This window comes from Typopeltis vanoorti, chromosome 1, assembly GCF_054136105.1.
Source record: "Typopeltis vanoorti isolate ZY-2024b chromosome 1, IOZ_Tvanoo_1.0, whole genome shotgun sequence".
Lineage (NCBI taxonomy): Eukaryota > Metazoa > Arthropoda > Arachnida > Uropygi > Thelyphonidae > Typopeltis > Typopeltis vanoorti.
Genome location: NC_143549.1, coordinates 159,337,025 through 159,350,770, shown reverse-complemented (window position 1 = coordinate 159,350,770; position 13,746 = coordinate 159,337,025). Strand labels below are relative to the sequence as shown.

At 35.2% G+C, this 13,746-nt stretch overlaps 1 protein-coding gene across 1 annotated transcript in view; it reads left to right on the top strand.

Annotated features, from left to right (window-relative positions):
- Positions 1 to 13,746, top strand: part of LOC150110581 (uncharacterized) — an 851,360-nt gene that overhangs the window by 468,221 nt on the left and 369,393 nt on the right. Inside the window, 2 exon segments of the mRNA XM_090402114.1 lie at positions 3,309 to 3,416; positions 13,299 to 13,415. Of these exon segments, the coding sequence (XP_090258240.1) occupies positions 3,309 to 3,416; positions 13,299 to 13,415 (225 nt within the window).

Sequence of the window (13,746 nt, the reverse complement as noted above, 5' to 3'; positions counted from 1 at the left end):
GCTAAGGCCTTTTATTCCCTTATAAGGAGTAGAGAGACCGTTTTAGCTCTATCTGACTTTTCGAGACCGTGTGGTCAGCTCATTCTCCACTAGTAGGCAATCAGCGATAGCTGCCCCAAGACTATCACTAATTATAAGCTACAACTGATGAAGACACTGGCAAGCAAGTGCTGCCATCTTGTGGTCCTCAACCCTAACAGGATATGTCATTGTCTGAATAATCAACTTAGGTTATTTGAGAAGTAAATTATTGAAAGTTTTTTCACATGGTTATAGATCAGTGGCGGCCTGTAAGCACTGCGACACTGCAGCACCCCCAAGGAAAAAATGAAAAAAATTAAATTTTGTTTGTGTTTATAAATAATAACAATGCTTACAACATTATATAAATGCAGTACAACATATTAAAGGTTACAGCTTGTTTTGACATTGATTAAATAGTTAATAATTGGAATTGTTCGATTCTCTTTAGATTACGAAACAAATGCACTGCGATCTAACGCCGATACTCGTTTGCTCTTGACATTGCACGTTACGTCATTCCCAACTGTAACTACTCAAACGGCAGTGTATTATTAGTATCCTTGTGCACCTTATTTCTGTGAGATATGAAATGTTTATTATTGGTGCGTGTGCGTGATGAACTATTTTTTGTAAATCTTATTTTATTTTGTTAAAATAACATATAATTATTTATTATAGATACAAGGCTGAATTATAACGAGTGTCACTGTTGAAAATATTAAAAGAGTAATATGTTTTCAATTATCGTTACACGAAACAAATGCACTGCGATGTAACTCCGATATTCGTTTGCTGTCGTTGCATGTTACGTCATTAGATACACTTGATCAGTGTCTGCCACTTGGGCAGTGTATCTTATGCCTGTGCTCGTTTTTCTGTGAGATATGAAACGTTTTATTGGCACATGTTCGTGGTGAACTATTTTTTTGTAAATCTTATTTTATTTTGTTAAAATAACATATATTTATTTATTTATTATACAAGGCTGAATTATGATGAGTATCACTGTTGAAAATATGAAAAGAATTATATTTTTTCAATTATCGTTGCACGAAACAAATGCACTGCGATCTAACGGCGATATTCGTTTGCACTTGCCATTGCTATTGATACGAAACTTTTACTATTATAGAAATAAAATAATTACCGAAAATAAGAAATTTTACCTATAGTTACAGATAATTTTTGCTGTCATTTACCTGATTTCTTTCAGAATAAAACTCGTGAAGTTCACAAACTATAAAAACGTAAGAAACTCACGTTAAAATTTATTTATTTGTAGAATTTTCTTATATGTCATAGAAATGTTCAGTATAGAATTACCAAATGGCAATCAAACAATAACAAACAATTCTAAAAAGCACTAACTTAGTAACTAATAAAAGATAACTAAAATGGTAAAAATTTTCTTCACTATATTATTATTCCTGATACCTCCAAGGAGTCCGGAGACTCATCGCGGGAGGACACCTACAACTGTCTCAACCACTACACCGAACCTCTACTACGAATCATCTCCATGAACCGCCCACCTCCACCACCACAACAACTAGTATTTTTTGTCTGTAAATTGCGTGTGTTCTGAAGGGCCGATTTGTCTGTATGCGGGGGATGAAAAACCCGAGTTTCCGGGAGAAAAACCCTGCTACCTCCGTATGAGATCGGCTAACTCGCCTTCGATTGAAATCGTCCAGATAAAGATTCCTCCCGTAGCGACGAGAATCGAATTTAGGCCTATTCCAATCGAAGGGCGCAATGTACGTCGTTCTTCCAATTGCGCTACGGAGGCGCTTGAAAGAAATGTTTGTGCCCTATTTTAATGAGCGATAACAAACGACTTCAATCATACATAAGAAAAAAAAATAATAATAATATATATATATATACAGGATATGATTTTTTTCTTTTAGTTAGGAAACTTTTTACAATTTAGTTATCTTACATTAGTTGTAAGAGTGGAGCATTTTAGAATTGTCTGTTATTGTTTTATTGCCACTTGGTAATTCTGTACCGAAGATGTATATGACACTTGAGCAAAAAATTATATAAATAAACAAGTTTTAACGTGAGTTTCCCTTCGTTTTTTTTTCCTTTTTTATTTATAGTTTGTTATTATTATGCCAACTCACGGTAATCCAAACTGAAACAAGTGAAACCTTTACAATGCTCTCTTATGGACACAAGGAATAAAATTATTAAAATGGCTGCAAGTGTTTTTCGAAAGATTGTTGCTGTAATGTAGATAAAATTACAGAATCAAGTTATTAATCATGAAATTCACAATTACTTTTCGTGTTATTAGCGTTCAATTTAATTTCATAATAAACGACGTTTCTGGTTTATTTGAAACTCAGTGGGTTATATATGGCCATACCATTATCTTCTCTCCATTCTTGACATTACTTTTCGTTTCAAATCTTTGGATAGATTCTCAAGTACGGCTCATGGGACATCATCTGAGAACATCGTTAGTAGTAATATAGTAGCCTTTTAGTGCCCTTGGTAAATTCTTAGCTAAGCGATTTTTATAGAGTAAGAGTTTCGAAAATTGGTAAAATATTGGTAGGTCCAGTGCAGGAAGTGAGAGAACGAGGGACCATCCCTGGAGATTGTGTAAGAGTGTGGTTAACAAGGATGTTAGGACTAGATTTTTTACTTGGAGGGTTGTGAATGGGTGGAATGCTTTGCCAGAGGTGGTTGTGAATGCTTCAACTGTGAATGAATTTAAGGAGAAGTATGACAGGTATTGTGTAAATAATGGTTAGTGTGTCAATGTCGGGTCTCCCGCGATGAGTCTTTTGACTCCATGGAGACACCGTTAAAATAATAATAATAATAATAATAATAATAATAATAATAATAATAATAATAATAATAATAATATCCTGCCACTGGACACTTTTCACACATGTGCGAAAAGTGCCCAGTGGCAGGATATTATTTTTTCACACACTTTTCACAGCAACTGCCTCTGATCGTCAAAACAACCTTAAGGGCAGTAGTTTCGTATCTTCCATCAGGCATATATTTATTACAGAAATGCAGTTAGTGGGGACATAACCAGTAACATTCGCATAATTGCGAAATAAACAGTACGAAAGTTTATTAATACTATTTAACCTTTTGTGAATTCATAACTAATGAAGTTTAAACTTCTAAATAACTCATGAAAATTACTTGAAACTAAAATTTGTGGTTCCTTCAAATTTAAGTTGTATATATTTTCTATAATTTTATCTCAAAATAAATAAATAGAAACATAAAGTAATTCAACGAATATTTAGGTTCTTCTAACAGGTTGCCGGTGTGTTGAACTTGATTGTTGGGATGGAGACGATGGAATGCCTGTAATATACCATGGCCACACTCTCACAAGCAAAATTCCGTTCAAGGTAAATTTCTCTTTAAAAGAATTTAAATATCGTTTTTTATCATGCATATTTAAACTGCCTCTTAACTTATTAAAATTAGTAAATCAAATGAATTATAATAACCTTGATGATTTTTTCTGTATCTAATTATTCAATATCGTGTGACGGTCAGGAGTTATGGTGCAAAATACGAAGTGTGTGTGTGTGTGTGTGTGTGTGTGTGTGTGTGTGTGTGTGTGTGTGTGTGTGTGTGTGTGTGTGTGTGTGTGTGTGTGTGTGTGTGTGTGTGTGTGTGTGTGTGTGTGTGTGTGTGTGTGTGTGTGTGTGTGTGTGTGTGTGTGTGTGTGTGTGTGTTTCCTGAGAGATTGCATTAAAAATGTAGTCTGGGAGTCAAAGTAATGGTGGAGTGTGAAGCTGGTATAGCCCAAACAGACTGTTTGTAATACACCAAACTGTCAACGCCGAAATCTTGTCGTACTCTAGACAATTTATTTTTCTTCATATTTCCAGAATTATTTGAAGAAAGGCTTAATCTATATGGAAACTGTTCCTTTTTGGCCTATTACTGTGATCTGTAGACTGTAAAAAGATAGTCTGTCAAGATTGACAGGGGCTGAGATCAGGGCTCTGTGGAGGCCAGTTAAGTGTGCTGCTGCTGTTCATGTCCACAGACCACCCAGTTACAGCAAGTAGCCTTATAATGCAGTGCATTGTCTTCCTGAAAGAGACAAAGATCAGTTCCATATAAACTCCAGAAAATAGGATGTATTACATTGTCCACAATATTCAAATATCTCTCGGAGATCAGTCTTCGTGGCACCACAGAGGTCAGAGGCTAAACAAGAAAAAACAGGACTATACCATCACACAGCCATCTCCAAATTTCATAGTTAGGGGTTACTCTTTTTACCGCCTGTTCGGTAAAGGGTGTAGCGTGATTCTGTACTCCATAACAGAGCTTTCCGAGCTTCCACGTCCCACTATACACGCTCGTCATCACTGATGACGACACTGTATGTTGGTTCGGAACACCACGTTGTGAGCCTCGGTTATGAATGTTTTTGTGCAGATTCGTGTTCCAGTCGATGCTCCGAACCCCAGATTCTACGTGTCGGCTCTAATGGCGGTTTTACATATTATCCTTCGCAGCATCCTACGAGTTTTGGTGAATGTGATGGGTTGTCCATTGCTGGTAGAACTTGCAGATGACTCCCTCCACTTCTATCTTAGTATGATATCACTAATTTGTCGAATATATAGGCCTATCTGCATCCTATCACATCGTCTCTTTTAAAGTACGTTAGTTCCCATCTCGCAGCCATTTCACCAGGACACAGTTGCACTGATTTGGGAGCAGGGCCGTCGCCAGGTTAGATCGCTCCCTGAGGCAAACAAATAAATATATCCCTGATTGATTATAAGACAAAAATATAAGAAAATCTCCTGCTATTTTGTTTTTATTACAAGAGAAACATAATGCAAAACGATTTCATAATAATATTAATTAAATGTTTGCTCTACGGGGATATCGCACAATAAAACTGTTTATAAGTTCTTCTAAATTTAAATTATAAGCTATGTCTGCCTTTATTGATATAGTTGCTACACCAACCAATCTTTCTTGAGTCATTGCTGTTCGCAAATTATTTTGAATCAGTTTAAGCTTGAAAAAAACTTCTTTCCGCACTTACTACGCTAACAATTCCTGCTAACGTAGCAAGTGAATGAGCGCCCTTATTAAGCCGCACTGTGAAGCAGGCTGCATCTATGCTACACCGTATCGACGGTACTGTTTGGGAGCATCACACTCCTCCAATTTATACCGGCTACAAACACGTGATTCGTTACATGGGACGATGAAACCTTGTCCATAGGGGCGTCCGTTGAATTTTGCGCGAGCATTGTACTGAGGATGTTTTGGATTGCTGAATCAAACTCTCAGTGAATAACTATCTACCAATGAATGAGACTGCTCTGAGAGAGAAGTTACAAAATATTTTTGGTTTTGCTACAATTCCACTCGAAAAAAAAAAAAAAAGTTGGAACTTTTGTGGAAATCCAATATTATTAGACTGTAAAGTATAGATTAGGTGGGGTTTTGATTACATTATAAGTCTCTTCTAGACTCTGAATAGTTTTCATGCCACTTCCTACCTACAGTTAACAAGGTGATCATGACACACTTGGCCATGAATCCCATCTACCAACTAATAACTTTCTAAACATCTATGACGCAGTTCAATGCAACGTAGAGATTTTATCACTCAACTACCAACCCTGGCAAGTTATTAGATACATTCAAATTTCTGTTTCACATTACAAAGCTGTAGTTGCATTAATCGAGGAAAATATCAAATTGCACCTTTATTTTTAAGTCTATAATGTCCTTCAAAAATACCTCTTGGTATTTTTCTAAGAATTCTTAATTCACACTATATGTTTGGAGAATGATTATTATTAGCAGTAATAATCTGAGTTCGAATCTTGTCTAGGACACAAGGATGTCTTAGAAAAGGTTTCTTTGTGTCCTAGACACGGACGTGTAAGTATCCAAGGTACTTGGAAGGTAGTGGACGATAAAGTGCCTGTTAGAACCAGTGATGATAATGATCATCATCATACTAATTAGGTTTATTTTAAGCCAAGTTACTTCGCCATGACAAACAATTGAGCCCAACACTTGGAGGATATGAAATTCGATTAAAAATTTATTTATTATTTAAGAGCATTTTGTACATTACATATATTATACTGTATATTGTAATGTCTTCATAATCAGTATTCCAAAATCTTGATATCATTTTTAATGCTCTCCTTTGCACTCACTCTGTCTCTCTCCACTGTATATCAGAATCACACCGGAAACTAGAAGACCACCATATCTGCGCGCAGTAATCAAGTGAGGGCCTTATCAAGGCTTGGTAAAGAGAAAAAACGACATCCTTATGTAATTTTTCCTCTTTACATGTCAGAGCTTGTTTCAGCATTGCAATTATCATTTGAGTTATGTTTGCAATCTTTGCTACATATCTCCTGAATTTCAACTTCCTATCTTCTAATACTCCAAGATCACTAGCCTGATCAGTTTCTTCTAGAAAAATCCCGCCAATTATAATTAGACACTGGTCATCTAATCACGTCAAAGTGCATGCCTTTACATTTACTGACATTCATTTTCCCATGCCCACAATTCCAGCCCATTGAAATCATTCTGCAAATACTGCATATCAGCAGCATTCCTGATTACTCTACCTATCTTTACATCATCAGCAAATAGCTATATGTCGCATGTAAAATCCTTCCCAATGTCATTAATGCACAGATTGAACAACAGTGGACCACGGACTGATTCTTGTGGTACACCAATGAGTACCTTAAATCTTGCAGACTCACTTCTCCCATATACAACTTTTTGATATCTGTCAGTGAGCCAACCTCTTATCCAGAGCCGGCGCTAGGGTTTTTGCCGCCCGCATGCAATGTCTATCTAAGCGCCCCTGTAGTGATCCAGGCGTGTGTAGTTCTTTTACAATAATAAAAATTTAAATTACTTGAAATTTCTTAAATAAATTTTGACAGAACAGCCACAGGTTGGTGCGCTAAATGTAACGAACCGGGGGTGTTGACTAGGCAGGATAATCATTAAAAACCCGAATATTCAAAAAATTCTCAAAAGTTAAAGCAAATTTTGATAAAGCCACTTCACTTTAATCGTTGAATATAATGATACAGGGATTAGGATTATAGCATTCTCACCGACCCCAATCGCTAACAAAATTAAAATGAATTTTAATTAAAGTTAAAATTTATTTGAACTAAAGTTCTTAGTAAGTTGTAAAAAGTTTTTAATAATTTTTATAAGTGAAACTATCTTTTAGGAAAATAAAAGAAACTCAAGATAGATGAGAAAATAAGAAAAGAATTCAGAAATAATAATTAGAACATTTTATTAATATTAATATAAGTATTCAAAAAATAAATTCTTTACAGAATAACAGAAAATAAATTAAATTACATAAATATACTTGAAATTTTTTTTTTAATTTTAGGATTCTTGTTTTCATATTCACCAAATTAGAAATAATGGTCTTAACGTCTAATTCCGCACATACATCATTTTCAATAGCTATTAACGCTAAACTAACAAGCCTTTTTTGTGACATACTTGTTCTTAAGTAGGTTTTAATCAATTTAAACTTGGAAAAGGAACGTTCACCTCTCGCTACACTAACAGGTAAGGTTAATAGTATTCTTAAAGCAATTGAAAAGTTAGGGAAAGATAAATTATTGGACACAATAAAATTAAGAATATCGAAAGGGTTTTGAATATTTAAATTATCCTTTCGAAAAATATCCCGGAAAGCACATAACTCGTCATATAGTTCTATTGCATTTACGTCTTTATTGTCGCCGTCCTTCAAGAGAATCTCTAAATGGTCACATTTTTTCGTAAATCTTCGTTATTAATTTGTAGTAATCTATACAATAAATTGAATTTATCATAATGTGTTTTTAGTTGTTCAAAACGTTCTATTAACGAACACATTGCAACGTCTAGAAGTGTATAAAACACATTCACTCTAAATTTATCTTCTGGCGATTGTGGCGTTTCGTCATGATACTCGTAGTCAAATTGTCGTGTCTTATTTCGTCGTCGAACTTCTGTACCAGTTTTAAATTCTTGTTCTCCATCCACCTCTTCACTCAGTTCATTTGCCGTGTTTAGAACTTCTTTAAAATTTGTATCTGATCGATACTCTTGTAAGAATATTTTTTTTTAAGTTTTCGATAGATTCTAAAGCAAGTGTAATGTTCATATTTTTGTTTTGAATCATTTTACTCACAGGCTTTATTCTGTTAAGTAAATCATGCCAAATTATAAGAGAACAAATAAATTTGTAGTCCTTCATTTTAGCACATAATGTTTGTGCTTCATGCTGAGTTTCTTTATTAAAATTTTCATTATTTAAATTTTCAAAAAGTGCATCGTAAATTTCTCCTAACTGATACCGTAGAGGGCGGATTGCATTAATTTTACTTTCCCATCGCGTTTCTGATGGCTGTTTCGATGTCAAATTTTTTACGAACTGTAAAAGGATTGCCCAACGTTTGTAAGAGAATGAAAAGAAACTATATATTTCTTGAATAATTGCAAAGAAACTAATTGTATCTGCATTCACTTTGGCTGCATCGTTAATGATTAAATTTAGAGTATGAGCAGCACATGGCACGTAAAAAAACTCGAGAATTTTTGTTCAAAAGCAAATTTTGGAGCCCATATTTTTTCCCTTTCATATTTGCCCCATTGTCATATCCTTGACCTCGCATGTCTTCAATGGGAATATTCCATTTTTCCAGTTGTTCCACTATTGTTGCACATAAAAACCACGTCCTGTGGAATCTAATATATCTGCAAAACCTAAAAGGTTTTCCCTGATCTTGACAATTCCATTGTCACAGGAAAAAAAAAAAAAAAAAAAAAAAATCAGCTAACGCCTTTTTATTCCCGTATATACGGGAGTAGGCGAGGCCATTTAGCCCTATCTAACTTTCGGAGACTGAGTGGGCAGTTCAATCTCCACTGGTACCCAATCAGAGACAGATGGCCCAAGGCTATCACCAATTAAGCGGTACGCAGTGAAGAGAGATGGCTCAAATAAGCCGCCATCTCGTGGTCTCTAACCCTAACACAATATATTTAATGTCTGAAATAATGTGGGTTCTACGGTCGATTTTCTTGAGTTTACAGGACGAAAAATCCGAGTTTCCGGGAGGAAAAACCTGCTTGCCCGTGCCAGAGATCGACTAACTCGGGAACCGGTCGAAAAAAGGCTTAGAAAAATTTCCTCTAGTCGCCGACTAGACTCAAAACCAAGACTTCCTTCGTGCGGCCTAGCGCGGTGGTGTGCAAACGCCACATCCACTGAGCTACACAGGCTCATCAGGAAAAAAAGCGAATAATAATTGTCATCTGTTCTGTTTTACTTGCATCAGGTGTGCAGTCTAAAATTATGGAATAATATTTAGATTTTCGAATTGATAATAAAATTGTATCCCTGATTGCATTACTTAAAGTTTCCAATATTTCATTTTGACTGTCTTTACTCAAATAGTGTACTCTATTGTTTCCTTGTAGGGCCCTTTCGACATGATTTTCCATAACGGGATCAAACTTCACAAACAGTTCGACTCATTTTAAAAAATTGCCGTTATTCCTTTCATATAATTTATCAGATGATCCGCGAAAAGCTAAGTTTTGACTTCCAAGCAATTTTATAATTTCAATCAAGCGTTCTAAAACACTCGTCCAATGTTTCTTTTCCATTTCATACATGCTTTGAGTCTGGCAATCAATAGTAGTTTTGTTTTTTCAATTTTTATCAAGTTCCTTCCATTTTTAGAAATTTTTCATGTGATCTAAACTAGTCTCATGTCTATGCAAAGTTGTACTTACATTTCTCCAATCGTTATAACCTTCTACAAGACTTCTTGATTCAGTAGGTACGAAAAGTTTGCAACAAAAGCAAAACACAGAATTTAAAGTTTCGGAATAAATGAGCCATGTTCTTGACACGAGCTGCCGTTTTCCATTTTTCTATTATAATACGTGTCGCCAAATTTACGACGATATGTATCTCTGGGATGTATTATATTTTTCTTTTGAACAGGTCCCATTTCAATTAAAACAACCCTTAATTTTTCATCAATATTTCCCCATTCACCTGGATCTTCTAAATTTACAGAGACTAACAATGTGTTAGTTTCGTGGTCAACTACAACTAAATCTTCTTGTAACTATTTTTCACTTAAATCCTGCGTCTTGTTATCTTGTTCAACAGTTGTAATGGTACTTTCATTCAAACTGGATGATGTGCACGGTTCGTCAACTCTGATTTCTGATCTATCGAGTTGGTTACAATCTGCATCAGAATATTTTAATATTTTAACATGTGTATTAAGAGCCCCAGTTTGTTTCTTAATATCTGCTTCTTTTGCAGCATTACGCTTACGATTTTGTGCACCAGATAACGTTTTTGAATTTTTGATTCCATTTTTATTTTATACCCACAAGAAATTATTACACAACACGACACAGAGACAAAACAATAGTCTGCACTGTGCTACTGTCAGTAGCCTATTGCGATGCGTACTGTTATAAATCTACTGTTGCTATCCTGTCAACACTGCGACATTGTAAAATTTTATTATTATTTTAACTTTGTATACTTGTAATTTCCATTAATTACTTGTGATGTCTTTTCTCTTTACTTTATACTTTATTCTCCGTTATTCTAATGTAGCTGTGCACGCTTTCTCTCTCTCAGAATCTCTCGTTTATATTATTACATGCTATGTTTACAAGAAAGTCAAATAACATTTATTTACATTACTAAGAAATGTACACGAATTTAAACATTAGGGAGATTGCTTTCTCTATCCTTCTATAAAAACTCTTTAGCAAAATTTAGAACCTTTTTTTCTTCAAATTTAAAATACTTTCTTAACACAAAACGTTATCTACTCTCAGTTTACAAATTTTACTTATTAAACTCCAAGCTTACTCGCAAAGAGGTTACCTAAATCTCTGTTAAGTTATCTTTACAAATTTGATATCAACTTCTAACATGCCAATTGATTCTCATAAGGACACTTCTTAACCTTATTAAACATATATCTTAAAAGTCTTTCTAATGCAACTATAAGAGGAAATATATAAAAGTTTTGAACTTACGAAGACTCTGTATCTCACAATTAGTCAAAAGTCTTTCACTAAAAGTTCTATGGCAATTCTTTCATCTCAGATCTTCATCTGGAACTTTGGCTTCGGCTATGTCAATTGGGAATGTAGCGGGACTCGTACAGTTCCGGAAAAACGTTATTCTCCCACGGCAAAAAGAAAAACTTACGAGCAAAGGTACTTCTGGAAATTTGCCTCGCCTTTTCTCCTCTACTTGGGCTCGCCGAAAATGCCTGGACGACTGCCGTCTCAATTAGCTTGAATTGCCGCCTCTAAGAAACTGAAAATGCTGCCTCCAAGAAAAATGAAACTGTTGTCAACTGTCAATCAGGATCCCTCTGGACTGGAAACTTTTCTCTTCTATGGCGTTTGGGAGGACTTCTCCTTGCGGCAATTTGAAAGCCCTGTCTGTGGCCTAGAAGTCGTTTCTCTCTAGCGACGTCTCGAACGGAGAAGCTCCTTTCTGGAAGCGGAAAACTCCTCTCTCAACCAACGTCTGGATCTGGGATGCTCTCTGACGATGTCTGGAACCGAGCAGCTCTGTCTCTCTTCGGCAACGTCTGGGACCGGGCAGTTTTAGCAATGTCTGGAACCGAGCTGCATCCTCTTTGACAGCGTCTGGAACCAAGAAGCCTCTCCTGTCTCTCTGTGGACGTCTCTGGAACTGGGACCCCTCTACTTCTGCAGCAATCTCTGGATCCGTGCAGTCCCTTCTGTGTGCTTCAGTCCCTTTTTATTATACCTCCTCTGAGGCCTTGCATGAAGTTTGGCAACCCCCAAAGAATCAGTATGATTCTTTCATCTTAAATTCCAAGTTCGGCACACCTTTTGTTCTCCTCTGCTTTCTTTTAATTGTAAGTTGCCGGCCATCGGAAAGTTGTTTGAACCTTTCTGACTGACTTAGCAGATGTTTACACTTAGAGCCTGCAAGCCTTTCTAATACAAACAAATTTTAATAACAATCTTTCTAATGCCGCCATGTAGATCTATTACATGCAGCTTCAGCAATATAAACATTTCCTTTGTTTTTAACACTCTAACATATTCTTATTAAAGCAGTATATACAGTTAACTTCCAGAGTGTTATTTGCAATAACATCTAAAACAAACTATACAGAGACAAACAAAGTTTATTTTTACAATATTCATATGGGACTTAACCTAAGTAAACAATCGAATGTAATGTGCTTTGGAATATTTAAGCTACAATCGAGTTTTTACAGTACCATATGACTTGTTACGTAGCAACAAATGTTTTGTAAGAAATGCAGCTTCAGCAATATAAACATTTCCTTTGTTTTTAACACTCTAACATATTCTTATTAAAGCAGTATATACAGTTAACTTCCAGAGTGTTATTTGCAATAACATCTAAAACAAACTATACAGAGACAAACAAAGTTTATTTTTACAATATTCATATGGGACTTAACCTAAGTAAACAATCGAATGTAATGTGCTTTGGAATAGTTAAGCTACAATCGAGTTTTTACAGTACCATATGACTTGTTACGTAGCAACAAATGTTTTGTAAGAAAATTTGTTTCTGCGCATAAAAACCATTCACCGTTTCACTTTAGATTCTGGAGGCAAGCATTTAGCCTGCTCTCGCTGCAAAATTGTAAACAGCCGGCAATATACAATTTTTTTTAAATTTTTATTCGGTGTATCCGCCTTATTTATTTTAATATTGATCATTCTAAGAATTTTTTGTTTTTATGATAAAAATTTTGTTTCTTAAAAATGAACTTATGATCCGTGCCCCGGCACCCCCTTCGTAGCGGCGCCCAAAATGCACCGCATGCCCGCTTCCGCCAGCCCTGCTCTTATCCACTTTAATATTTTCTAATCCAATCTATCCAAGTATAAACACAAGTTTCGATTCGCTTCGGTCAAGAATGCCGATATCATTATGTGGCTTAAGTGAGTAAAAAAATATTATTTCATTATTTTATGAAAACAAGTATTTTTATCTGATATTGCTTTATTTACACCTTGATCTACTTGAATGAAAAAATAGAAAGATATTCGTGTCCGTTTACCTCAGTACTGTTTTTAAATTAAGGGTATACTTATACATATATGATAGTTGTGAAAGATAACAGTTTCTTTATACCACTTGTTTCTATATACCACTACTATTTTTTTTTTTTTTGAATTTCCAGGGGGTTGTGGAAGCAATTAACCGAAGTGCCTTTGTAACGTCACCTTATCCCGTGATTCTCTCCATTGAGAACCATTGCTCATTACAACAACAAGTAAAAATGGCTCAGATCTTCCTGGTAAGGTTTCAGATATAAAGATTTAATTATGTTTTTATTCATATATACATTTTATCCTTTCCATTAATAGTAATAGTAGTGCAGTGGACGAATAAAAACAATAAATCATAAGGTTTATTATTCGGCTATGAAACAATATGGGATGTAATATCCCTTAACTTAAATAAATTCATGTCGCCAAATCGAAGCCTTTGGCTCTTCATATAATTAATAATTTATTAAGACACCTTCTTGGCAATTCTCATAGTAGGGTATGTAAGTTCTGTTTGCTACAAACTTTCGAAATTCTAAGAGTTCTAAGAAAAATCTTAGATTTCGATCTCCTAGTTTC